The 26122-nt window shown below is 49.3% G+C and overlaps 1 protein-coding gene across 1 annotated transcript; it reads right to left on the bottom strand.

The window, feature by feature from the left end:
* Window positions 1–1332: 1332 nt before the first annotated feature.
* LOC125324326 (sodium- and chloride-dependent GABA transporter 1-like) lies at window positions 1333–26114 on the bottom strand. The gene is made up of 14 exons (XM_048299990.1): window positions 25860–26114; window positions 21141–21272; window positions 20359–20459; window positions 17713–17822; window positions 17212–17344; window positions 15899–16033; window positions 14016–14119; window positions 13594–13718; window positions 12791–12903; window positions 8551–8682; window positions 7733–7835; window positions 7214–7314; window positions 6272–6439; window positions 1333–3561 (listed from the first exon to the last, which is right to left on the bottom strand). The coding sequence occupies exons 1-14, from the start codon at window positions 26107–26109 to the stop codon at window positions 3457–3459; spliced, it is 1812 nt and encodes a 603-aa protein (XP_048155947.1). The 5' UTR covers window positions 26110–26114; the 3' UTR covers window positions 1333–3456.
* Between the last annotated feature and the right edge of the window lie 8 nt (window positions 26115–26122).

Below are 26122 nucleotides of genomic sequence, written 5' to 3' on the forward strand. Positions count from 1 at the left end.
AATGCTGGAGAAGGGGATCAATCCATCAGACAGAGCTTGACTAAGGGCAAATTCCTATTTGCAGGGTTATGCATGCCAGACTTCACAGATCCAAATATTCATGGTGGAAATAAAGTAGCGCAAAAACAGGAAAGGCCACAAAATCTTTCAGAACAGGCACAGCTCTGTGCACACTGGTGGAATGTGGGTTGAAATGTCTTTCTGAAAATACCAGGAGATAGTATTGCATGGCACAACATTTTCTGGTGCAAAGAGGAAGAGAAATATCTGGAACTTCATTATAATTTTGATATTGGGATGGAAATTGGTTCTTAGGTTCTTAGAGCCTCTGTGGGATCCTGAGCTCCAGCTTTCAGTAGGCAGAAGGTTTGAGCAAGAGGCTAAGCCACAGGCATGCAGGAAGGAGTTCTAAGCTGGAAGAAGAAGTGAGAGAAACAAGGAAGAGAGGTTGGTGATAATAGAAAGAGATAGAAATAAGGAAAGAATAGAAAGGAGAAGAGAAAGGGGGAGAGCTGTAATTTGACAGTAGTGGAACTAAGAAAGCAGGAGGAGAAAAGCTGAGGTAGATAATTTCCACTGGACAGATGATAGCAGGGAAGGACTGAGGCAAGAGAACAAAAAGGATCAAGGCAGGAGAGAGAGCAAAGGAGAAGGTCACAAGCAGAAAACTGAGTAAATGGTTAAATCTCACCAAATATTGTTATTATGAGCAGCCCCTGCTGCTACATCTGGAATGATGTACCGCAGGCAGGGCCACAAGTCAGAGAGATGCTGGGGCTAAAATCCTAGCAAATATGAATTGGGAGTTTAGAGATTTCCTCAGCAACCAGGGAAAGAACTTTGTTTTCTGGACCCTTCCTTCTCCACTCCTCTGGAGGAACAACCTTTGAACAGCTCTGACAGCAATCAAACTCTTTGGCCAAGAGTTAAAAAAATTACCACTGACACTGATTTGGTCTTCCTCAGACCTGAGCTGCCCCAATGAAGTTGGAAGAAAAAAAGTCTTCCATGGTTTTAAGGCCTCGCTCAGAAATTGAGTCCTTTGCCCATCACGCACCTATGCCACCCTCAGTCTGCACATGAGGGGAGGGAGGTTGTGGGATCTGGATGCACAGGCAAAAGCAGGTCTCTAGAAGGGTCATTACTGCAAAGTTTAGAGCTTTAACACATTTTTTGAGCACAGATGTCCCTCTCTAAGGTCATACATGTTTATAAAGAGTGGTTTCCTTATTGCCCTGGTTCATAAAAATAGGTGAAATTGAAATAGAAGTTTTCAGCTATACTGGCACAGACAATTAAGGGACAAGGAAAGATGACACGTCTGTAACTGGCTGAGATTAATGGTAATGAGCTATGATTGCAGCTTTCAGTGTTTGGTTTTTGGCTCTACAATACCAAGCCTGTAAATTCAGCATTTCCTCATGTCTATTTAACAGCTGCGGTTTTTTTGACACAAACACTGTAACAATTACACGTAGGACAGGGCATGATCTCAGCTCAGGGTGTTGGACACCACAAAACATGAACTTACTGCCCAGCAGCCATAACTGCTGAGGGCCATGTGTACAAATACAAATTGGTTACACATCTGAAGCAACATTAATCAAGATTCACCGATGAGTTGGCAGGGGACCCACTCCTGAAGGGGTCTGACTTTAGCTTTCACCAGAAAACTTCTTTGTTCCTTCTGTTACTGATCCACAGGCTGGAAGATTGGCAGGAGAGCAGGTTGGCCCCGTGCTCTGGCGAGTCCTGGGGACAGGGAGCACAGGGCCAACCTGCAGCATTTTGAAGCTACTATTGGAGTGCAAGACAATTGTGCAAAGGCTCATCACTCAGCTGTCACCTGCAGTAGGACCCTGGGGGACTACAGTGTGTCACTTCCGAGACCAGACTCTTTGGTAGGAAAGGTAGGTGGGACTTACCTTTTCTCGGATGCTCATTTATGCGTTTGTTGACTCTGATCTGGAGCTGGGAGTGTGAGCAGACCTGGCAATGCTGTGCCAGGGGAGGGGAGAGACTAATCAGCACTGAGTCACAGCATGTGTGCTCATCAAACACTCTGTGTACAGGGCTATCTCTGTGCGGGGTCACTGGGAGGCTGGCACAACCGCAGCGTCACTGCCACACCTACACATGGTGCTGTGATCAGCCACCTCCTTTCACAAAGCTTTATCACCAAGAAATATGCTGCTGTTTTAGGAAGGCTCTGAAACACTTCCCAGCCTTCTCCAAGGTGTTACTCTCCTCCAGCACCATCTACAAGAACTCACAGCCCTCTGTGGTTTGTGTGTTGGGAGTTGGGATGTGCCAGTGACAGCAGCTGACTGAACAGACACTTCCCAAGGGAAGTCAGCACTGGTTCACAGGGGTGGGTATGAGCATGGTGGCTGCATCCTGCCAACTGCCTCAGGAGTTCTTGCCTTCCACCAGCTGGGATTTAGGTGTGGCCACTTCCTGAAAAAGGTGCAAACTGAACCATCCATGGGCATTATGCTCCACCTTACTGTTTCCCACCCAGGGACAGAGTCAGAGAGCGTGCTTGGCAGAAACTACCCTGTTTCTTCTTGGGTGGAGATTTGCACAGTGCTGTAAAATCTCTATCACGCAGCCTTGCCTCTGCATGAAGCTTGTGGTCAGTGTAGGAGACTTGAACAGCCTGTAGCAAGGAGCCCTCCATTTACCCTTTTAGCTGCCTTTTAGGTCAGGGTGTGGCTACTGCACACAGCTGCAAAGGGCAGGATGCTCCAGAAGAGAAAGGCTGCCTGCTCCACTGGGCTCTGGCTCACAGTGCCAGCCCCAATGGATGCAGCGAACACGTCTGGAGACTGTGCAGGGCTGAAACACGGCACCTGTGAGCAGCACACACTGTCCTTAAGGCCTTCTCTGGGTGTAGGGTCCTACAGCTACCAGCATGCAGAACTCCTCACTAGAATCCCTTGTTCTGCACTAGAATCCTTTGCTCTGCACATCCCCTCCAGTTACGTATTTGCTGGTGTTTTATGCTCCATCAATCAACAGCCATCTGGGATTTGAACCTGGTGGCAGCAATCTCTCTGGGGTGAAGCACAGCCGTGTGCTGCGCGATGCTCTGTGGAGTTTCACATGGAAAGGCAAGAAAACCAGAAGTGGACAGGAATCAGTCTAAGCTCTCTAGAGACACCACCTCTCCTCAGGAGGAGGAAGACGTGGGCACCAGCTGCTCCTCCCTGAGGGCCTGGACCAGGATGTTGCAGGATGAAGATGGTCACCGCACAACGCCCTGGTGGCAGCTTGTTCAGGGCCTTGGTCAGCCATGCCAGGAGGAAGAGCCATGAACAGGTTCCTCCACCGGGTCCTCTCTTGGACAAGCAAAAGCCACTGCAGAGCCAGGGACAGCAAGCTGTGCCAGAGAAGCTTGAGGGACAACGTGGAGTGGGCAGCTACAGGGCAGGATGAGGAGTTCGGGCCTTCCTCCTACACGGCAGCATCCGAGATCCTCCCATTCAAGGACGTCTTTGGCTGGAGGCCGTTGTTCTGAGCGTGCACCTCTGGCCTGGGCTGTGTCATCTGCTGCAAACGCTGCCCGGGAACGAAAGGAGAGAGTGTGTCAGCCAGGGCTGGGGGCAGCAGCTGAGGGCTGGGACCCTCGGCCCAAGGCTCAGAGCTGACCCTGGTTACAGGGCGAGGGGATGGTGCATGGAGCGACTCCTCCAGCATTTGGCAGTACCCCGAAAGCTTCTGCAAGTCACCTTTGCTTTGATGCTGCACAGAGCACAGCAGCTCCTCCTTTTACCTGAAACATGGGGAGCACCCTGATAACAGAGGCAAACTGTTACCAGGCGAGACCAGCGGCAAGGAGGAACAAGAGAGAGCTGCAATGCCACAGGCTTCAGAGCAGACTCATTTTCCCATTAGGGTTGATTACAAAGCATTACTAAGTAACTACAGCAGCTTAACAAGGTTGCAGTCTGTGCCTTTGATGCAGATCAGAACATCGGCCTGCACAAACCTGCGCACAGCAGCAACTCCTGTCACCCTGAGCTGATCAAAAGAAAATTGCAGAGTCAAGTAGAGTGAAGCAAGAACCCAGGAAAATATGGAGGGGCAAATCATTACGGGAAATGTGTGGCATCAAGAGTGATGAAGAAGAATGAACCACTTTTGCCAGTCAGGGAGGGACTGATGCTGAGCACTGCAGAAGAGAATGCAGAGGAGGATTAAGCCTGACATGAACAGACTCACTAAGACAGGTAGAACCTCTTTCCAGTAAAGGGAAACAAGCTCCTACCCTCCAACACCACTGAAGTGGCTGTTGCTGGGTGAAGTCCCTGAAATGTTCACTGAACTGCTTCTGCCATTCATGGTATTTTTTCCCTCTCTCACATTCATGCTCAGTAGGATCAAAATGACTTGTAATCTTTCCTGTCTGTCAAAACCACTTTATTCAGGATTGGCATCTAATTTCCCTCCAGCTCTATTACAAATTAATCCAGGATCTGTGCATATAAGAGGCCAAGAATTCTCTCTGTCTCTCTGCTACCAGCACAGGCACACACAGATTAGCCTACTTTCTTCCTGCTGCCATCTGCTGCTCACTTCTGGGTCTATGAATGATTGAGAGGGGTCTGGGTCTCGTGATGTTTGTGGGCAATGTTAGAGGAAGAGTCAGATAGGGAGGGTGCACATCAGCCACTCATGCTGTTTACTGGTACTGATGGTTTGCACAAGATGCTGAGGGGATGGGTGGAAACACACTCATGGGGCTTCCCTCCATGCCCCTGGGGCTGCACAGGAGTACACAGCACTCTGGAAGCACTATGGATGTACTCAGCACAAGCCCTTGGTCAGGAGGAGTCGAGCTACTCCTGGGAGGTTGCAGAGCAGTCGGGGCTCCCCCAGATGCTGTGATGTGCTCTCTCCATTTCCAGTGAACAGGATTGAGAGCAGGCAAAGAGTTGAACCCATATCTGTGCTTTCAGGCTTCCCTTCCCCCTTTTCAACTCACATTATGAGTGAATAAGAAATCTTTTAAATGTCTGAGAAAGGGCCTACTATTGGAATTGCCCTGGCCTTGAACCTGAAATCAACAAAGTGGCTTGACATAACACCCTGGCTTGAGTCCTGCAGGAAGGACAAGTACCTAAACCCAGCTTCAGATGAGAAAACAGAAACTGAAAGCAGATCTGAGACCCCAAATCCACCAACTTCCCACATCAGAGCCCATCCAAATGGAAGGCTGGGAGGAAGAAAATGCAAACCCACCTGCAACTTCACCTCAAAGGTAGAGAACCCGAAGCTGACCTCAGCCCAGTAATTCCAGCCATAACTTTTCTGAGTCAAACTTTGTTAAAATACGGCATCCCTAAAGTAAGCTCATGTGATTTAGATGGCATCTGGTTGCTGTTCCAGCTGGGCTGGGAAAGCCATAAATCAACACTCCTAGGGTGACTTCCTACACCTGTAGCTTGTGGCAGACAGCACCGAGCCAGGGACTTGGGGCACAGTGCTCTCAAGACTGAATGTCAACACTGTAAATAAAATCTGGACAGTAGGGTGTGACCTAGAGGCTCATGATTCACTGCTACATAAAATCCTGCGCAAATTACTAAAGAAAATGTTTTAAACAAGGCTAGTGTGGTGGGTATTGTGGGTCTTTCTTGTTTCCTAACCCCTCAGTGACTGAGTGAACTGAAAAGCACATGACAAACCACCCCTGTGCTTGTCTCTGCTGCTGGCAGGGCCTAGCCTGAGATATTTCAGGATTCAGGCCTGGAGGATGCTGATCTCCCTGCTGAGGAGTGCCAAGAAAACTTGCTCATAGCCAGGGACTGTCAGGAGCTGGGATTTCTCTGGGTCAAGAAACCTCAAAGATTTCTTCCCAAACTCTTCCATGGCTCCAATACCCCACACCAAAGGGATATTCAGGGGAGGAGGGCTCCATTTTTGTGGTGGTGACCACACAAATCTCAACGAGGAACAACAGACATAGGGGTAGACCACTTGAAGGTCTACCTGCATGTCCAGCCACAGCCCAGCAGAGCTTCCAGGGTTCAGATGTGTCCTGCTCAGCTGTGCTGGCAGGTCCTCTCCAGCGAGCCCATGTCACTGGAGGCTGTTCAGTGCCCTGGGACTGATCTGAGCCCTCCCTGGGGGAGAGGGTGCACAAAGCTCCTGCAGCACCAGCCTGCTGCAGTCTGACAGCTCTGTCAGCACAGGGCTGCTTGGTCCAGGCTCAGTTTAGGGAGGAACTTGTCCTGAGCAGAGAGCAGAATGGTGAAGCTGTTCCTACCTGCCGGAGAGTCCCTGTTGAGGTGAAGAAAGAGTAGAGCATGTACCCTGGAATCAGAACCATGGAGGACAGGGCCATGAGCCAGCCGATGCCTTGTCCCCACGCAGGATAGACATATTTTCCCAGTGTCAGAGGGGTCATTTCCACCACACTGAAGAAGAACACACCCTGGAAAAGATCCCCAGCCATTGCAGGGGAGAGTGTGCAAAATCAGGGTCCAGCCATTCTTTGCTTCATTATCCTCTTAGGTCCCAACAGCCTTACAGGAACCCAACAGCTCTACATTAGTCTAGATTCTTTCAGCCCACCAGCTGGTAATTTCATATAATTTCTTCCTATCCTATGTAAAAAACTGGAATTGGAATACCCCTGATTTCCTTCTTCACTAGACTACTCAGACAAGCAGCGCCCCCACAGCAGCTCCTATGCAAGTTAACAGCATCCTCACAGCTGGTCTCAGGAGTCTTCATCTTCCTGTCACTGGCCTTATCACACCACTGCCTGCACTGCTTCTGCTGAAAGGGTAGGAGCCTGCAAAGGCCAAATTGCTCTGAAGTCAGTTATCCTGCATTTGGTGATAGGTTTTGTTCTCATAAGCCTGTCAGAGGCTGAAGCTGGAGTAGCTGAAAGCCAGAACCAATAACAGCTTTTTAAAACATTAAATTATTTTGCTTATCTTCTGGCATCTCATTAAAAAAAAAAAAAAAAAGAATTAAAAACTGATGGCCTCATTTAGATTAAAAGCAATCATCTAGAACTTTTTTACGGGTGATTTCCAGCAGGCAGAGTGAAAGAGGCTCCTGTACCACTTCATCCATCCCAAGTCTGCCTAGGACCCCCTTGCACCAGACCTGTGCTGGGTTGAGAGCACAGTGTTTCCCTAAAGCCCATTTAGAGGCCTTTCTAAAGCCCCTCCTGCAGATAGGATTCCTTGGGTCTTACCAGGCAGACAAGAGGTGTGAAGAAGGCCCAGCAGATCTTCCACCAGATGCAAGGCTTGTAGCCAATCATTTCTTCAATGTTCCTGTAAAACCTGTTCACACCTACAAGAAGAAATGAGCACTGGAAAAAACCCCCATCTCTGCACCATGAGAGGTCCTCCCCTCTTCTCATGGCAGAGCACAGGCCAGGCACAGCAAGAGGGTGACGATGCTGTGGCATGAGAAGCATTAGCTGGAGGGGACGGGGTACTGGGACACAAACTCATGCTAACAGCTTCCATGTTCCTGGTGTTCTCTTGAGGGCCCAGAGGGAAGGACCCCGGGTATCTGCCAGTCTGTGCAGAGGTCTTTGTGATGGCCTGCAGAAGTGAGAGGACAGCCTTCCACTCCTGATTTCCTGAAGTTATCAGTCTAAGCTATTTTCAGTTGCAAAATTGTCATTGTTGTCACTGGCTTCGGCTTTTTAAGTAACTCACTATGCCCATAGGGGAAACACAGGAACGAGGTGTTTTGTGCTTACCATAACACCAAGAAATTGAGATGGTCTCAAAGAAGACAAGAAAGAGAAGACACATGCCACTAGCTGAGTAGTAATCAAACAGCTTGAAGACATAAATGCCGCCCTTAAAAGACAAAAACAAGGTCAAGGAGCTCAGTTATAGATTATGATCGACAATATCAGCCAGCAGCTTGGATTGCTACTGTCTCTGACTGTTGGTTTAATGTTAATCTCCTTGGACAGTACAGCCACTGTTGCAATGTTTCCACTGGAGTCTGGTTCCCAGCAGCAAAACTGATGTGCTCTTGCAGACAATTACCCAGCCTGTTTCAGCATAGCCGAGGGTGAGGAGAAAAGAAGAAATTCACTAGGCTCTGTTATATTCCTCTGCTTTAGAAGGAGTCAATTTAGTGTGCTCTGTCCCTCCCAGGAGTTTTGCCTTGCCTCTTCATGAACTCACACTGCTCCACAAATGGTCTTCAGACCACCCAGCCCTCAGTTCCCCTCATGTGAACCTCAGCTTCAGCTCCAGAGGTTAAAGCCCCCAAGAGACCAGGTTTTTTTGTGTTATCTTAACTCTTTGCAGCAAGCATTCCCTAAATTTGGCCTCTGTTGGCTTGAGTCCTTATTGCAAATAGCGGAACACCAGGCTAGACTGACCTGTAGGTCACCAATAGGATGGAGGCATCCTAAGTCACTTGAGATGTAGCAGTGATGAGCAAACCCCTTTATCCAGAATAGCAGAAATGCTGTCACTTCTCCCAAAGCTTTGGTGTTGTGCTATGCCAGGGTGGCCAGAAAGGTGTCAGGAATGGAGGGACAAGCATAGCCATCTGTACCTGCGTGATGTTGGAGAATCCAATGAGATAAGAGATGAAGCAGACCACTGCGATGAAGATCTTCTTCCTGGCTCTCAGAACTCGAGGGTACTCATCCAGCAGGGCTGTAATGAACCCTTCCACAGTGCAGAACTATGGGAGAAGGCATACACCAAGGATGGATGGATGGATGGATGGATGGATGGATAGATAGATAGATAGATAGATAGATAGATAGATATAAAAGTATCTTAGCCTGACATCAACCCCACACACATTTAACTTCAGTGCTGAGAACCTTAGTGATTTATGGACTCTCTGCAGACTCTAGAAAAGAAAGAGGCATCTCTGCACAAAGTTGGTCTGAACCATCTTCTGAAAATTCATCTCTCTCCCCACTGAATATAGATAGAGCTAAAATCACTGAAGTTAAATACTTAAAAATAGCTGAGATAAATCTCTGCCTTTTGCTTCTCATGAAAAGCCACCACTTTCTTCCCCCAAACTCTCTAGGGCCTCCCCATCACTGCCCTGCTCCCCACGTGCCAGGGCCTGCGTCACAGTTGTGTGTCTGGCTGCTGCTGGGACATATGCCGGACTTTGATCGCTCTTCCCTTCTTGCTCTTCTCTGCCCGTGGCAACAGCACTTGTGCTGTTCAATGATCTAAAACACTCAGTAAGGACCTGCATTACCCAGTCTCGTGTGCATGTGAATAACATTTGACTACCCAGTCCTTGGCTTTATTTCACTTTTTCAAGCACACAACATTAAATGCATGCAGCACACCAAAAGCCCAGCCTCACAGCGCAGCATCTTTCTAGAGATGGAAACCCCTGGATGGTTTGTGCAGCGCTGTACCAGGCACAGTATAATAATGTTGTCTGCACATAACACATAACAAAATCCCCATGAGTGTTGCCTTCCAGTTTTCCTACTAGTTCTGCCTTCTGACACAAGGGCAGTTGGACTGTATATATGTGAAGTGCATCCTTCCCTCCTATTTCTTGATAAAGTGTGAGATTTACTTTTATATCTCGCTCCCAGGAACTACAGGTAACATACCTCTCTCAGAGAGCACATCATGCCTCTAGCTACAACCCTGGAAATTTATGAGGGCAGCAAACTGGCTTCCCTGGTCACGATGAGCAAATGTACAGTGCAATGAAAACTGAAGCGGTTTCATCACTTTTTGATGTCAGTGACTTCCCTGTCCCTGGGGATAAAAAACGCCCCTGGAGTGGAGGTGAAGGTATACAGACCAAAAAGAACAGCAGGGGGTTGGGAAGATGTGTGGAAGAACAATGGAGAGCCTGAGCCTATAGCTGGGCAGGGATGGGGGAAGAGCTTGCACGCTGCTGACTGCTGGGGCTGGCTTCCACGTGGGCCGGAGCAAGGCAAAGGGAGATGTGCATGCCCAGGGTTTTACACCCGCACAGAAAGCCAGTATTCCCAGAGCGTCAAAGCTCAACTGCTTCCACCTGAATTTTTAATGAGCTAAGCTTTTTTGTTGGACACGAGTGCCATTAAAGCATCTTTTGCCATTCATGCATGGGTTCAGCTGCCTTTATAGCCACTGACAATGAATTCTTCACCCCATCCCACCTGGCTTGTTGTCTGGAAGAGTCAGGACTGAGCCGGCACCAGAGTGTGAAGAGATAGCATGACTAAAAAACCACTGTCCAAAGCCATTCCTTCCACATGGATGCACGGCCAGGCACTGCTGGAGCCATTGCAGGGCCAGGGGATCTGAGACCAGAAAGGGAAATGGGCTTGGAGGGAAACAGGGGTGGTCAGGGGCAGAGGGTGGAGTCCAGCAGAGAAGAAGCAAAGAAAATGGTGCCGTAGATAATGGGATGGAGTAGAACTGACAGCCCTTTGGTGCAGGAAGAAGGATCAAAGTCAGGGAATGCACAGAGGGAAAGACAGGGAGATGGGTGATGAGGAACAGGGCTACAAAGTGAGTTGAATTCTCTTTGTCTCCTATGAAAATTAAGCTCCTGTGTAATGGATGAGGTGGAGAAGCAAATGGTTGTACATTGCTTTTTCTAGCCATAGAACAGGCAATTTACTGGAAATTGCCTCATGACAGCCTCAGACTTCATAGGGGATGCATCCTGGAGGAGGCTCAGCTTTCCAGCCCCAGGGACTGCAGCTGCCTGGCCTGAGGTTCACTTTTCCCAGCCTACAGACCAAACCTTGGCTGCTTGGACAAGATATGTAGGCACCTGAATGAAAGCATTCTGCTTTCAGAGTGGTGAGGAGCTGAGCACTGGGGCCTCCTGTTCTTGCCTCTTCAGTCTGCTTTCCAAAAAATTCTGCTTTTCCCACCAACTCTCTCCAGCCACAATTTTTAGTACATATTCTTCTCTTCCTCATATATCACCCCACGATCTTATTTCTTTCCTAAGCATTTTATTTCCATTAACTTCTCTCTTTTGCTCTTTTTCCTGTTCAGGGACTTAATTATTACACAAGCTGCTGGGTCCAGTAATCTGGGCTTGGGAGTCAATATAGTCAGGAGCTCTGTCTGAAGGAGAGTCTCTCTCCCACCCTCTCCCAATGTCAAGGGCTTGCTATTCCCTCCTCAGCCACACAGAGTTCCCTGCTGGGATGCACGGACCCGTGGGTAGTTTGACCACAGCTGCCAGATGTGCAGCCGAGATCCATGAGAGTGGTCTCACTGCTGGCAGCTGGAAAGCCTCATGACCAACCCGTGTGAGGTGGCCTCATATGGGGCAGACACAGGCTGACAGTCACAAGACTTGCCAGCTCCCCTGGGGAATAAATGCCTGACCTGGAAACTGGTAGGTTAAAAGGAAGCATCAGCATATTACGAAAGAGGGTCCAGACGGGAGAGAGCTGCAGCCCGGCTGGATCGGAGCAGAGGGAGCACCAAGGCACGCGAGTGAGGGCACAGGAGGGAGGTGTCTGTCAGAACTGGGCTGCTGACCCAAATGAAAAATACCCGCTCCCCATCTGCAAATGCCACACAGGATGTGTAATCAGCACGTAGAAAAACAATTATTTTTTTAACGGAATGCTTCAGAATGCATGTGGAATTGCAGCCACTGCTGTTGGTTGCTTTATATGCATAAGCTGCCATGCTGCTGCTGGTGTGTTTGAATGAATCAGAGCTCCAGCACGCAGACAGAAAGCTTCTTTGCATGTATTTAGCTGTGCTTTTCAAAAGCTTGTTTTCCTTTTGATGCTTCATTCCCCCCCAGCCTCTTCCTCCAGGCAACGATAGCCCCCCACAGACTGCCTGCCCTCCCAGACTGCCTGTCAGAAGGGACGTGGAGAATTTCAAGGGGCATTTTAGAAGCAAATGCAGCAAATAAATTCCACAGAGTGCTTACAGGGCTTGTTGTCATGTCTCGGACTATTTACCAGCACTGAGTGAGTAATCCATGGAGATAATTTTTTTTTTTTCTGTAAATGTAGCTTCTTTCAGAACATTTAGGCATTATTTGATTTTTTTAATTCTTTTTTTTTCTAAATAATGTCTGTGGTAATGCAGTCATGAGCTTTATAATCTGTTTATGAGAGTGTGACATGACTGAAAACCAGATTTGGTTGATTAGATTTTTCTGGAAACCAAGTGTGATTGTGAAGGAGGCTTGGGTTTATGAACACTACCTGTAATCCAAGAGAGCATCCATTTTGTACTGGAGGTTTGTGCTGCAGCAGAAGAGCATGTGGGCACAAAGGAGGATATGACAGACCAAGCGCAGGCTTTTGCAGGAACCTTTGATTTTGATGCACTCAAAAGGAAGGCACGCAGCAATTCACTGCTTCACTGGGTAGCTACTTTTATGTGGAATTATCAGGAAAAAGAAGTATCACCACTTGTAAAAACACGGAGATAATGGTTTTTGTTTTGTTTTGTGAGGGCTCTGAGGGGGCAGGGTGGAGACATCTAACAACTACATCTAACTGCTTCCCCCTCAAGTATCTTGTAAAACTTACCTGATGGCAAAGCAATCAGGGTACCCAGGGACCAGCCTCTTCCAAGGCACGACTCCTGCCAGGACCTATCCCTGCTAACCTATGGACCAGGCCAGGGAGCTGCAGCTCTGCTCAGGGCTGCAGCTGGCATCAACAACAATGCCAAAATGCTGCATGAAAGCACAGCCCTCACACCACGAGAGAGTGAAAAAACGCTCTGCTAGCACTGTCCCAAGTGCAGAAGGGGACACCACCCTTGTACCTGAAGACATTTTTGTATCTTCCCTCACTTTGTCCCTGGGTCACCTGACTCACCTGACTGTCCAGACCCAGCATCATCAGCATGGAGAAGAAGAGGATTGACCAGAGTGGGGACAGGGGCAGCTGTGTGACAACCTGCGGGTAGGCGAGGAAAGCCAGTCCAGGACCTGCAGTAATGAAAAGAGGGATGAGCCCATGTTTACAAAGCATCTGATGGGAAGTCTGGGCTAGGGGCCATGGTTACATAGAGAGATAACAATTACAGCCAAGAACTGTGGGGTTTTTGTATAGGAGCTAGGAACACCTGAGCCTTTGTGCCTGTGACACAGCAACCCAGTGGGATGCATGGAGGCAGGATGGGGAGACAGAAATGACTGGAGAAACAAGTCCTGCAAGCAAGAAAGTCATCAAATTATTGCAACCAAATGGAGCTGGAGCACTTTGCTAGAAAAATAAACTGATATTCAGAGCTGATTACAACTTTCCTGGTGCCCTTTTTTTTTTCCATCACAAAATGCTGTTTCTTGAGATAAAAGCTTTCTCTGGGAAGACAGCAATTTCAAAATATGTCTTTCTGCAGAAAGACACAGTCCCAATCTTGGTTAAAAAATTATTTTGAGATCACAATCTCAAGCTTTTGCATGAAAAAGGGACTTCAAATTTTGGTCACATCTACCAAAAACAGGTAGCATCTATTCTCCATGGGAAGGTTTCAGACAGCAAATGGCCTAAATATTTCACCACAGCAAAATAAAACTTCGGCACATCTAGTCAGGAAAGACCCAAGAGCACCCCATGCTCCCTTACAAATGGTTCTTACAGGTTGCTGTTGCATTTGAACATGGCTTTCTGCCTACCTGAGGAGGCCAGCTCTGACACCGACTTCTTTGTGATGTGTGACATGAAGCCAATGATAGAGAAAATTACAAATCCCGCGAATATGCTTGTGGTGGAGTTTATACAACAGACAATAATGGAGTCTCTGGAAGAGAGAAAGAGTGAGAAAAATCCACCTGCAAGTCCCTACCAAGAGCAGAGGGTGGGGTAAACAAAAGACCAAGCCCTGTGGAGAGCTGGTGCTGTCCCTTGGACAGGTAGCAGAGGTGACATGCTAAGTGTCCTGCAGGCAGGGAGCACCTCTACAGAGATCACAGTGTGTCTGTCCCCTAGGCTGCATGTTGCCAGCAAGGGGACAGCCGAGATCAGGCAGATTCACCACAACCCCCTCCCTCACCCATGAGCACTCCCTGCCACACAGGAGGATGGAAAAACAACTGACCTGTAGACGTTGTTGTGGAAAGTGTTGTAGCTCCCCAGAGCAATGAGGGAGCCCAGCCCCAGGCCGTAGGAGAAGAAGATCTGAGTGGCTGCGTCCATCCAGACCTGCAGACAAGGAGCCAGAAGAGGAGTGCAGCAGAAGGGGACTCCGTGCTGCAGGTGCATGTCCTGCAGCAGCTCAGAGCAGGACTAGCAAGGGGACTGGGTGCAGACTGTGGAGCTGTGGCCTTGGGTGCACAGCCCAGTGGGGTGGCCAGGACCTGAGGGAACCCTGTCAGTAGGGCCGAGTCAAGAGTTTCTTACTAATATCTAATCTGAAGCTATTCTCTTTCAGTTTAAAGCCATTCCCCTTGTCCTATCACTGCATATCCTTGTCAAAAGTCCCTCTCCAGAGCTTTCCTGTAGGGCCCTTTATGTACTGGAAGGCAGGCGATCTGCATCCTTCCCATGTGTCCAGTGTATCAAAGTGCAACCTGGCCCAGCATCAGACATATATCCTCAGCCCTCCAAAATGTGTGAATCAAAGCTGCTCCGTGGGATGGAGGTGGATGGATGAAGGGTCATGCATCCTGTTTAAAACTACAGAGGAGAGGAAGGCAGCTTGAAAAGCTGGCCCAGTGCCTTAAGGTCTTAAAGCTTAGAAAGCTGGTGACTGGTGACTCTGGAGTCACAGGAGTATTGCTGCTGAAAAAGGAAGAGTCTTGTGACTCCTTGTCTTGGGGTGACCTTATGATGTGTATCCCATATCGCTGCCTATGCCCAGAAATTAATTTTTGTGCCTTTCTATGCCTCTAAACTGAGCCTGAGAGGGGGAAGGAAAAAACTGAGCAAAACTTTCTCAAAGCAGTTTGCAGGTTGTTCAAGGTCACACAGAGATAGCAGGTTTTTTTTCCCCCCCAGCTGCGGCAGGGGAGCGAGGAAGCACCCAGCTTGCTGCTTTCCAGTCAGCTTTTGGCCAGTTTTTTCAGTTTCTTGTTCTCTGGAGAGAGACTGAGAGTTGGACTTTGCTTTTCCTTCTCTGGAATTCCGGATTTTCTCCCTTTTCTACTGGACTGCTTGATTGCTGTAACATCAGAGCACATTGGGAGGACTTTCCACCGGGCACAGAGGGCCTGGCCCTGGGCCAAGCCCCAGCTCCGAGGAGACCAAAGGGAGGACTCTGACACTTCCCCAGGTTTTTCCTCTACAGCGAAAGATTTTACCATTTAACATTATTTTCCTTTTCCCGTGTGTTTGGTAAATAAATAGTTTTATCTTCTTCACTTTCCTTCGAGGAAAATTTATTTTTTTCCTGAACCTGGTGGGGGAGGGGTGGTTGTGCCTTCTCTCAGAGGATATATTTCTAAATTTGGCCAAACTGGAACACTCCTAAACAATTTTGCCTTTGCAGGGGTCTGGGGTCCCCTCTGGGCTTCCACTGACCAAGGCAATCTTACTGGCCACCACTCATCATCTAAGCACTTCCAAAAACTGCTGCTGTGTGTGCTGCTGTGTCTTGGGCTGCTTCTGAGGCCCCCATGCCAGCACCACCACATCGTCCTTTCTCTGGGACCACCAGAACAAGGCCAAACCACCAGCCCTAGGACAGTCAGTGAAATGAGCCATTCCCAGCCCAGAGGGGAGGTCCCTCTGTCAGGATGACTTCTGACTCTCCCTGCCCTGTGGATAACACTGCTTGAGTACAACAGAGCTGCTGCACAGATTTCCACCCATGAAGGACCTGTCCCTCAGCTTTGTCTCAGCCTGTGGGACGTGGGTCATGACTGCTTGAACAGCGTTATTCCAGCGTTATTTTAAGTACTTACAACATTCATGGGAAGTGCCTGGGGAAGCCTAATGCAGACAGAGCTGGGAGATAAGAGCTTTCCTCACTAGGCTACAAACCTCAGAGTCAGAAAGCTTCCTGAAGTCAGGCGTGAGGTAGAAGAGGATCCCCTCCTTGGCTCCTGGCAGGGTGACTCCCCGGAACAAGAGGATGAAAAGCATGAAGTAGGGGTAGGTGGCTGAGAAATACACCACCTGAAAAAGACCCCATGGGAAAGAAGCCATCAGCCCACCAGTGCCCAGGAGCTTTCCTGCCCATGCTATTGTTGCATCTGGTGTGTCCTCTTGTGAGGGGGGAAGGCTCCCAAGCACACCCACTTTCAGCAGCATTTCCTTGCATTTGCTGTCTCTCATTCCCATGCTAGTAACATTTCTGGCTGTTTGAGGTTTCTCCCTGCCAATGATACACAAGGGCACACTAATCACAAAAGTAGCATGCTAAAGTCTGGATGGAATGCCCAAAGACAAGGGAATTGCACAGGGATAATTTTAGTGCACAGAAGTAATCCCCTTAAGTCATAACATCCTTATTTTGCAGAGCTAAAGCTGGTGTTTCTCTAGACCAATGCATCAAGCAAGACGATTCCACTGCTTTCCTTTCAGCACTGTTTCAGGATCTCACAGGTATGTGCCATCCCTCACCACAGGGCCCACACCAGTAATCACCAGGGCTTTGCTGTGGCTGTGTAGCTAAAGCCTGCTTGAGAGCCACTGGGGAAGTTAACAGCTTAGGTTACCTACCCCTGAAGTGCTTCTTTCTGATCTCTCCTCTAGATTATTCCTTTCATAATAGTGTCCCGCTGCACCATGCTGTGCTCTAAATAACACATCCCAGCATCTCAGCATCGCTGTTTCACTAAATGAAGCAATTACCTTTCTGCTGTGCTAGCCTGGAGTGCTGCACAGGGAATAACAACGGGCTTCTCGTCTGAAGGTCTCCCACCAATATCAAAAGGGCAGCAGGGAAATTTTCAAAGGAGATGGTGAGATTTTTTCCACCAGAGGCAGTTTAAGAGACTGTGATTGTCCAAAGGGGGAGACCACAAGAAGCTTCGCTCTCTCAAAGGGCTGTCCCAAGGTGGGAAATACAGGCAATTTCTGACAATGCCTCTTCTCAAAAAGAGTGTGCGCTCAGACCTAAGACCTTACAGGGAAGAGCTATTCTCTGCACTTAGAATGAAAATTACCATAAACATGGTAACAATTTTTACAGCTGTGAAAAGTAAATGTCAGGAATTTAATAGTATCTACTGTGATTTTGCCTCTAAACACCATAATCTCAGTTACAGACACAAATAAAATTGAGTCTGGAGGATATTTTGACAATGCAGCAATGAGAGGCAGCACCAAAAGGCCCATCCCTCACACTGTACCTTGCCCGTCCACTCCACACCCTTCCAGATGGAGAAGTAGACCAGCAGCCAGGCCAGGGCCAGAGTGCCAGCCAGGGGCCAGCGGATGGTGCCAGGCTCCCCCAGGCCCCCGGACATCTGGTGCATGTTTCTCCTAAGGGTGGGAGACACTGTGTTAGGAGGAAATCCAACAATCAAGGGATTTGGAGCTCCCAGAGGTGGAGGGTGAAGGGCCAGGTGCAGACAAGCGTGAGAACCCGCAAAAGCCTAGAGGGAACGGAGGTTCATGGTGATGGGATGAAGGGAGGAGAAGAGAGGTGGAGAGGCTGTTTGCCTGTCCATCCACCTGACCTGCATCTGCACCGCGCACCCCACGGCCACCATGGCCAGTGGCTGGCTGTAATGCCCTCCAGCCAAAGCTGCCCAAGGGACAGCGCCAACAGGCACAGCCGCAGCCCTGGTGGGCAGGCACGGTGACCGCGGCGAGGGGAGAAACCTGGTGTGGGCAGGCTGGGGACGTACTCCCAGAACTCGGTGACAGCGCTGGTGAGGTTGGTGGTGTCGTTCAGGGAGTAGTTGGAGAAGCAGTGGTCGGTGTTCCAGGCGTTCCCGCAGTTCTGCCACGGCAGGTCCTGCACCGGCACAAGGACAGTGGGGTTATCATTCATGTGAGATCTCCCAGCTGAAATCTGGCTTCTTTTAAACTGAAACCCCGTAATTTTTTTGCAAAGAGAATGGGCAGCTCCACTGGATGGGCATGCCCTCGTAGCCAAAAGCATGGAACAATTTTCCAAGATACGATAAATTGGACAAGAATTTTCCAGGAAAAAATATCATTATGTTATTAGGGCAATGTTGTAGGTCCAATAAAATGTTAGCAACTCCCCAGATAAAAAGCCACTTCCAATTAACTGTTGGTAATTAGTAGCTACAAATTAAAATAATATCAAGGGATATTGTGTTTATAACCAATACAGCTTTTTGCTGGCTTCAGTCAACAAGTGGTTGGAATCTACTACACAAAGAATAAACAGTGATTTGTTTCTTATGTTTCATTTACTCCAACTTCAATGCTTAAAAAGCGACACAGCCCTGAGAATGGAGGCAATGGATACACAAACAGACTGTTATAACACAAGCACAGGAGTAAATTTAAAGGTCAGTAGCTGTTTCATGCTGTCCACTGCCCTGATTATAAGCAGCACAAAGGGATTCCTGGGAGATGTTTACACTGTGGGTAGCAGTGTGATGGCAGCACAATGCTACAGACTTAGTGCAATCAGCTCTGGCACTGCAGGCAGTGAAGCAGCAGTGTCAGGGGCCGTGTGAGCGTGCAGGGCAAGTCACCCGAGCCACGTAGGGCCACGGCTGAGCCGGCCCAAGGAAAGCAGCTTGGATATGTCTCCCTGCGCAGCTATCTCTTTTCCCAAGCACAGTGCGTATAGATAAATGCGGAGCAGCTATTCTGGGTGATTTCCCTCTGCAGATAAGACCTGAGGCTCCAGCTCAACAAAGCTTTAAGATGTTTGTATCCATCCCTATTCATCCACGAACACAGACCTCTTCCAAAATACTATCTGTGTTTTAAGTGCCTTGTGGCATCAGTGCCCTTAAGTGCTGCCCTTACTGCTCCGTCTAAATCAGTTCACTCCAGCAGATGATACCTTCAAACGTGGTATCCTGGCAGAACGGTGGCTATTGGAGGGGCGGGGCTGACATTCCAGTGGCCACCCAGGCCACTGCACCTACCCGGTGATTTCGCTGAGGACTTGCTAACTGCATTGAAGCAAAGGCAATGGCTCGGGCAGCGCAGCACAGCATCTCTTCAATGTTTGCACATTAGAGACGCTGCGAAGCTCTCACAAGGAGGGGCAGGCTGGGGGCAGTTTGTTGCTGCTCCATTTCCTCTGAATTTCAGAGGACAGAAACTGCAGAAGGCAGGCTGGGCTCCTATTATAGTTCAAAATACTCTTAGTCAAATTTAGGAGGGACATGGGACAGACATCAGCCTAGCTTTTTCATTTGTGCCTTGGGTCCTTTTGGGAGTTTGGAATTATCTCTGGCAAAAGAAAAGGTCTTGAGCCAAACACCTGGATCTGCCTATGTACATACAAGCACTGTCACCAGCCGGGTCTGTGACACCTGAATGTACCAAAGCCTCGTCCTGCCCAGGCTGTAGTTGGGATGGGTTCCTCTGGGGAAGACCACTGTTTATTTGGGATGCGCCTGAGAGTGCATCTAATCACCCACAGCCAATAATTTTGATCTAGATCCAGGAGTCTACAGTAATAGCTAGTATTGATGGTAGAAGCACAGTTGGGAATGCCAAACAGAAACTCAGAAAAAGTCTTGATAGATAGTGGAAATTTTTGCTGAAACAAAAAGTAAAACTGGATGTACAGTGTCCACTCTAGCATTTCAGGGTTATATCTAAATGACATTCAAAAAGATCCCATTTGAACCACGGGGTTGATGTCTTTGAGGCTGCAGATTGCTCAGAGAGTTACATTAAGGAAACTCTTACCAGTTTCTGGGCTGAAATAAATAATTCAGGTACCAAGAAATTAATACAGGGTGTGATTCTAACCTTCTATGGTAGAAGACCCTGCTGTGGAAGAGGAACCCACTATAAACCATAACACCAAAGCACACACTAAGAGACAGTCACAAGCAGATGTCTAGATACTTTCTGAATCATTTTCCCAGCAGAAAAAAAATCCCTTGGATATCATTTATCAAGAGAGGAGTGAATAAGAACTAATTAAGATAAGGAGTAAGTCCTGAGAAATAAGACCATGATGTGACAAAACCTGACAAAAGCAGTTCTGGAAATATGCAGCTCAGATTTGAGCAGCCCTAGAAATAAAACAGAAACACAGGGTGAGTTTTAAAGACTGATGAGAGCAGGGTTCCCAGTTCCCAGTTCCCATAGAGGGGCTGGGACCATCCCCTCCAGAGGGCAAACATCACTACCTGTCAGCACTACAAAACTGCCTCCAGGGCTGATGAACCTCTTGAGGAAGGGTTCAGCAGGATGCTGACAAGGGCTCTTTACACAAATGGCAAGCAGCCAGTGCCTGCTTTGGGGCATAAACAAATCACTGCCCATAAAGGAGTGAGGACCCAGACCACAGCCAGGACCATGCTGCAGACATGCCCGTGACTCACCGCAGTGAAAGAGTTGAAGAGATAGTAGAGAGCCCAGGCAATGATGACAATGTAGTAGATGTTCAGCCAGAAGGACAGAACCATAGCTGCCAGTCCCACACCTGCAAATGAAGGCAGAGAGCAGCATCAGCCCAGGTCTCCAGTACCCAAGGGAGCTCATGGGCACCACAGCAAGTTTCTTTTGAAAACCAGAGAAAGGGAATTGGCTCATCAGAGTGTGCTAGAATTGCACTGTGAGCTGGTCAGCAAGGGAGGCTCATTCCCTCGGGTGTCTCACCCACCCATTTCCACTGGGGGAACAGTGCTACCTTTCAGTGTGCTACCAGTACTTTATGGACAGAGCTCCATAAGAACAACATCTTGTCACTTCCCTGGCAGAATCACACTTTCCCACATCCAAGGCATTTCTAAATCACCACTAGCTTCTAGAAAACAGCTACTCCAAACATGGCAACAGGTTGCATTCCCATGCAATTAAAACAAGCATACGTAGGGAGGTTTGGGAAAACAAAGGGTCTCCTGCAACCAGAACCCCTCCATCACAGTCCATACTGCTCATAAAGTTCCTTCTCACCACACAAAGCTGCTTGAACGGAGCACAGCGCACAGCGACTGCAGACATCGAGGTCAAGGACAGCTTGACAAAGACAGAGCAGAAAACCCCTCCCCTCACCTGCCACCCCATCCCAGTCCCTGGGGATTTGCTGATTCGCCCTCAAACCATCAATGGGGTTTTGTGTGTAGTTACGTGCCATTGCTGTCCCAAACACACAGCACAGTACCTTTGAACATGGGTGCTAATCTCCAGACTCCCAGTCCACCAACAGAGGTATACTGGCCCAGAGCAGTTTCCAGCAGGAAGAGAGGAATCCCAGCAAACACCAGCGTCAGGAAATAAGGGATAAGGAAGGCCCCTGAAAGAAGGAGCAATGTTATCAGGCAGTTTCCACTTTGATCAAGAAGGAAATGCCTCCAGGTGCATTTTCTTGCTCTGCAGCACCTGTGAGATGAGGAGCAGCCTCTCCCAGAGAGGACAGTTTGCAGCTGGAGTTGGTGTGTTCAGTGAGTCTCCCACTGAGGTCACCACTGCTTTCCCCTTATCACTGTGGGTATATATGTACCATGTATACACAGACATTGACCTCACTAGCTGTGCAATGCCAGGCTCACTTTGTTGTTAACTGTTTAGATAGTGCTAAACCCAATCTGACAACAAACCCAAAAGCTTGGACACTGACATTGGTAATTTGTTGATGCTTTCTGTCTTACCTGCAGACACTTTCAATTCTTCTTCTTCTTGAGGGAACAGTGCACAGGAATATCTGGCATTGGCCACTGCCTTCTTTGTTTATAGCTAATTCAGTCTTTTAAGAAAACTGTGACCAAGACTGTATTGGCTCTAGTAACAGTGCTATATACCCCCCCATCTGTGTTTTAGGTTTTACCCTTAGAATTCCTAGTGAAAATATTATTCTTCTTCATGGCCCTATGGAAATCATCTCATCACTAGAAAGGAGGTAGAACACCCATTCACTAGAGATATTACTGGCACCCAGTTTTTAGAAGAGCAATTAGAATAGGAGAGCCTTGCCGTGTGATTGGAAGGCTGTACAAGTTCAGGTCATCCTGACTTCTAGGACCTGGGACAAAGCTCATTTTTACCTTTCTTATGCATGCCATAATTTCTGTGGAGGACAAACTTTTGCAGAAGATGCTGGCTGGGGGCAGAGAGAGGACCCTCAGTTTGCCCAGAAGCAGCTGGCCATGTTCAGGACAGCACTGATTCCTGCTCTAGCCATAGGGCTGAGCTGTCAGTCTGAGTCTTCTCCAGATACTCATGGGAAGCAAACATGAGAGCCAGCAAGCAGAGCCACTCTGGAGAGCTGTGGCCCAGCTTGCACCCAGCAGAGCCAGGCTCCAGCAGCTGCTCTTCGAGGGCAGGGAAGCAGCCAGGCACAGCCAGGGATGCTGGCTCAGGGGACATCCAGCTGGGGACATGTGCCTGCCAAGCAGGGAGCTGAACCCAGCTGGGAGAGGCAGGTGCCAGCACCCGGCATGGGAGTCCATGGGAGGCAGCATGCAAGAGGAGCTGGCAGTGGGTGGTGGGGAGAAAACACTCTCCGTGCCAGCAGTTCGGTGACCATGAGCCTGAATCACAAGCTGGCGTGGAAGCGCAGGCTCTTGGCTTCACCAGCGGCCTGGCGCAGAGGAGAGAACAGCTTTGGGCATCCCTGTGCCTGCTCAGCATCCTCCTCTGTGCGCTCGCTAGACACCACAGCCTGCGGGGTCCAGTCCCCTGGGAGCCCTGCGGGAAGCCAGCGTCTGCTCCGAGGACACAGCAGCTGCCACCCTGCTGCTGTGGAGTTTGGAGGCTGAGCTTTGCGGCAGAGCAAGTGCCTTCCTTACAAGCAGTTAATGAAATTTGGCTGCAGCCCTGATGATCCTGCATTTCTCATCTACAGCAGGTCAGGAAGGTTTGTAGGTAAAGGTCTTAATAGACTGTTGGGGAAAAAACCCACCAATTAAACTTTTGGACACAAGTCCTTTATCCTAGCTTGACAAAGATGCTCAAGAATAGTGGAAAATCTACAAACCAGACCATCTCCTTGAGCTGAGGGCTATTGGCAATGACACTGTCACTCTGGAGGGCCAGGTCCCCAAGCAGGCATGGATAATATCCCTGGGTCCTGTACAGCCAGATGGAAAATCCGTTCTGCAGGCCTGTGCAAAATATGGTTGTGTGTGACCTTGTGAAAGTCCCAGCTTGTCTCCAGATCCATGGGTGTCAAAGGGTGATGACGCTCGTCTTGCTCAGAGCACTGACCCTTGGAGGCAAGGAAAGATCAGCAGCGCCTGGCACTCACTGTGCAGCCCCAAATGTGCCTGCTCCTAATGTCATACAGCAGAGAATAACAATTAATCCTTAAAACAGGGAACACTGCCCACGAATCAAAAATTGAGCATTACAAGCATTACACGCTGTTGCTTTGAGTCTCAGTGCACAAAGGGGGAGTGCAGGATGCTTATTTAAAGAATTGTTTTTCTCTCAAGTTATTCAAGCTTAGGATCTCACAGGCAATTTTTAGCACGCACTGAGCCGCATTTAGAGTGAATTTGGAGCCCGGTACAATACAGAGGGACTGTATGAGGTTAGAGGTTGGTGTAGAAGCTGGAGCCATGGGCACAGCTGGGCACATCCAGCTGCGTGCAGGGCCATCAGGGAGCCCAGGCATCACTTTGGGTGAAGCCTGCCCCCCGCAGCGGATGGGCCGAGCGCTCAGCTGCCGTGCCCTGGGCTCCCTGCGCCGAGCAAACCAGCCGTGAGCCGATGCAGTGTGACAGCGGCAAGTGAGACGACAATATTTCCATTCAGTTCAATTTATCTGTGCGTAATGGAAGCAGCCCACACGACCGCGCGCCGAGCAGCGTACATGCAGGACGCTAAAATTAGAGTCCCGCCCACAGTCTGCTGCGCTCCGGAGGCGCCTCCGTCGGGGCAGAGCCGAGGCGGTGCCCGGCCGGCTGCGAAGGCGCTGCCGTGCGCTCCCGCTGCCGGTGACGCCGCCGCGCGTCAGCGCTGCCGCCCGGGGCCGCCGCTCAGCACCGCGGGCTGCGGGAGCCGGCAGCCGCCGCCGGCAGGGCCACGGGAAGGAGCCATCCAGGCTGCCGCGAACGGCACGAAGCGGCACGGGAGGCAGGGGGTCTGGGAGCAGGCAGGCACCGATTCCCGCATCTCACCTGCCTGGCGTTTCTGCTTACAGCCGGCTGCTCCCTCTGCGTGCCCGCGGCTGCCAGGGCAAAGATCACCCCGTGTGCCATTGCTAATGCTAATAATAGTGCTCCACACCTCTACAGCACCCTCTCTCCTAGGTTCTCGGCTGACTTTGTTTGTAGGATCGATTTTAGCTTCACAACACCCCTCATCTAATTATAGGCATTGTCATCTCCACCTTTATGTGTGAGGAGACAGTCACGGGCAGCACAGAGCCGGTGTGAGACTTGAGATGACGCAGCAACCACGGGGCAGACGCTGGCTAACAAGCAGTGCTGGGACCTAGCCGTGGGGGAAATGTTCCATGGGGAGAGCTAGCAGTCAGAGTGGGGCTAGACAAAGACGACAAACCTGCACTGTGGCTCTGGCATTGGCGGCACAGGCTCTCGGGGCAGGCCTGGATGATCTCATAAACCTCACTCGGCTGCACATTTCCACCTTTCCACAAAACCCAAAGAAGCTGTGGATGCCCCATCCCTGAAAGCGTTCAAGGCCGGGTTGGATGTGGCTTTGAGCAACCTAGTTTAGCGAAAGGTGTCCCTGCCCTTGGCAGTGGGTTTGGAACAGGATGATCTTTAAGGTCCCTTCCAACCCAGACCATCCTATGATTCTACAATCAGTTAGAAATCTTGTCAAATTTGCTAACTTTCTGGTCTCCTGTTTGGACTCACTCCACATGCTTCAGAGAAGGGGCCTAGATACCCTTAAATGCCATGAAGTTAAATGGACAGTTCTTCAGGGAGCAAGACCCTTCTCCTCTTTTCCAGGGTTGGAGGAGAAAAGCATCCTACACCATCTGTGACACAGACAGCAGAAGTGGGCTAGTGATATGAGGCGTCATGAGAGCCAAAGGCAAAAGGAAAATAAAAAAGACATGGAGAAGAAACTTGAGAAGAGACCCTCAGAGCAGCATGAATGAATGTGGCACTTGGGACAGGGGCTCCAGGCTGGGAAGAGCTAAGAGGGAAGCAAAGAGCAATGTGGGAACACTAGCAGGCAAAGCTAAAATTATATATACAGCCTTGAAGGTGAGGAAAAGGGGTTTGGACCTGTGTGGGAAGTCTGTAAAAGGGTTCAGGGAAGTGAGCAGCTCTTCAGAGGGGAGAAGGAAGGAAGTTTTAGTAACAGGCACAAGCAATGGGAGAGCTGGGCACGGAGTGAGAAGAAAAAGCCTCTGCTTTACTGACACCAGCCCATACTCCCCTCCACAAAAGCATGTCCCTGACAAGGCTGAAGAAATAGCACCATTTTAGAGGGGAGTTGAGGCACAGAAGTGTGTTTTCTGACTTGATCCAAGATGTGCAGAAATTGTGTAGCTGAGCAGGGAGAATTCCCTTGAGAGTACACTGGACTGAGGAGAACCCCACCTTCAACAGACGCAAACTGGTGTCTCTGGAGGTGCCCCAGAATCCAACTGGGTGTCTATTTGTGCATAGCCCTCCCTGTAAATAAATGAGGTCCCACATGATTTTTATTTTTTTGTAGCCCTGCAAATTTGGACAGCAGAAGTGTGACAGAACTCAAACTGATTGTTTTATTTCTGTGGACTACTTCTTCCCAGCCTGCACTTGCTAGTAAAGCCCACAGGTCATAGAAACTTGTCTCCAGACAACTTAATAATTCCCATCATGTGGGAGAGCTCTCAGCTGGAGGACCACCCATTTGCCCAGACCCACACCAAACCAAAACCTGCTCAGGAACAAGGCTGCTCACTGTGCATTTCTCTCACCTCCTCCATTCTTGCCGCAGAGATAAGGGAAGCGCCAGACGTTGCCCAGACCGATAGCATAGCCCACACAGGACAGCAAGAAGTCAAATTTCCCCTTCCAGGAACCTCTGTCTGGGATCTCCTTCTTCTTCTTCTTCTTCTTCTTGGTGCTCACAACCTCAGGGCTGATGGGCTCCGGCTCCTCCAGGGCTGCCTGCTTTACCTCAGAGGGAGAATTCAGCTCCACGGAGGTGTTGTCCATCTTGCCCATGGCGACTCAGAAG

The sequence above is a fragment of the Corvus hawaiiensis genome, chromosome 4 (genome assembly GCF_020740725.1).
Source record: "Corvus hawaiiensis isolate bCorHaw1 chromosome 4, bCorHaw1.pri.cur, whole genome shotgun sequence".
NCBI classification, from domain to species: domain Eukaryota; kingdom Metazoa; phylum Chordata; class Aves; order Passeriformes; family Corvidae; genus Corvus; species Corvus hawaiiensis.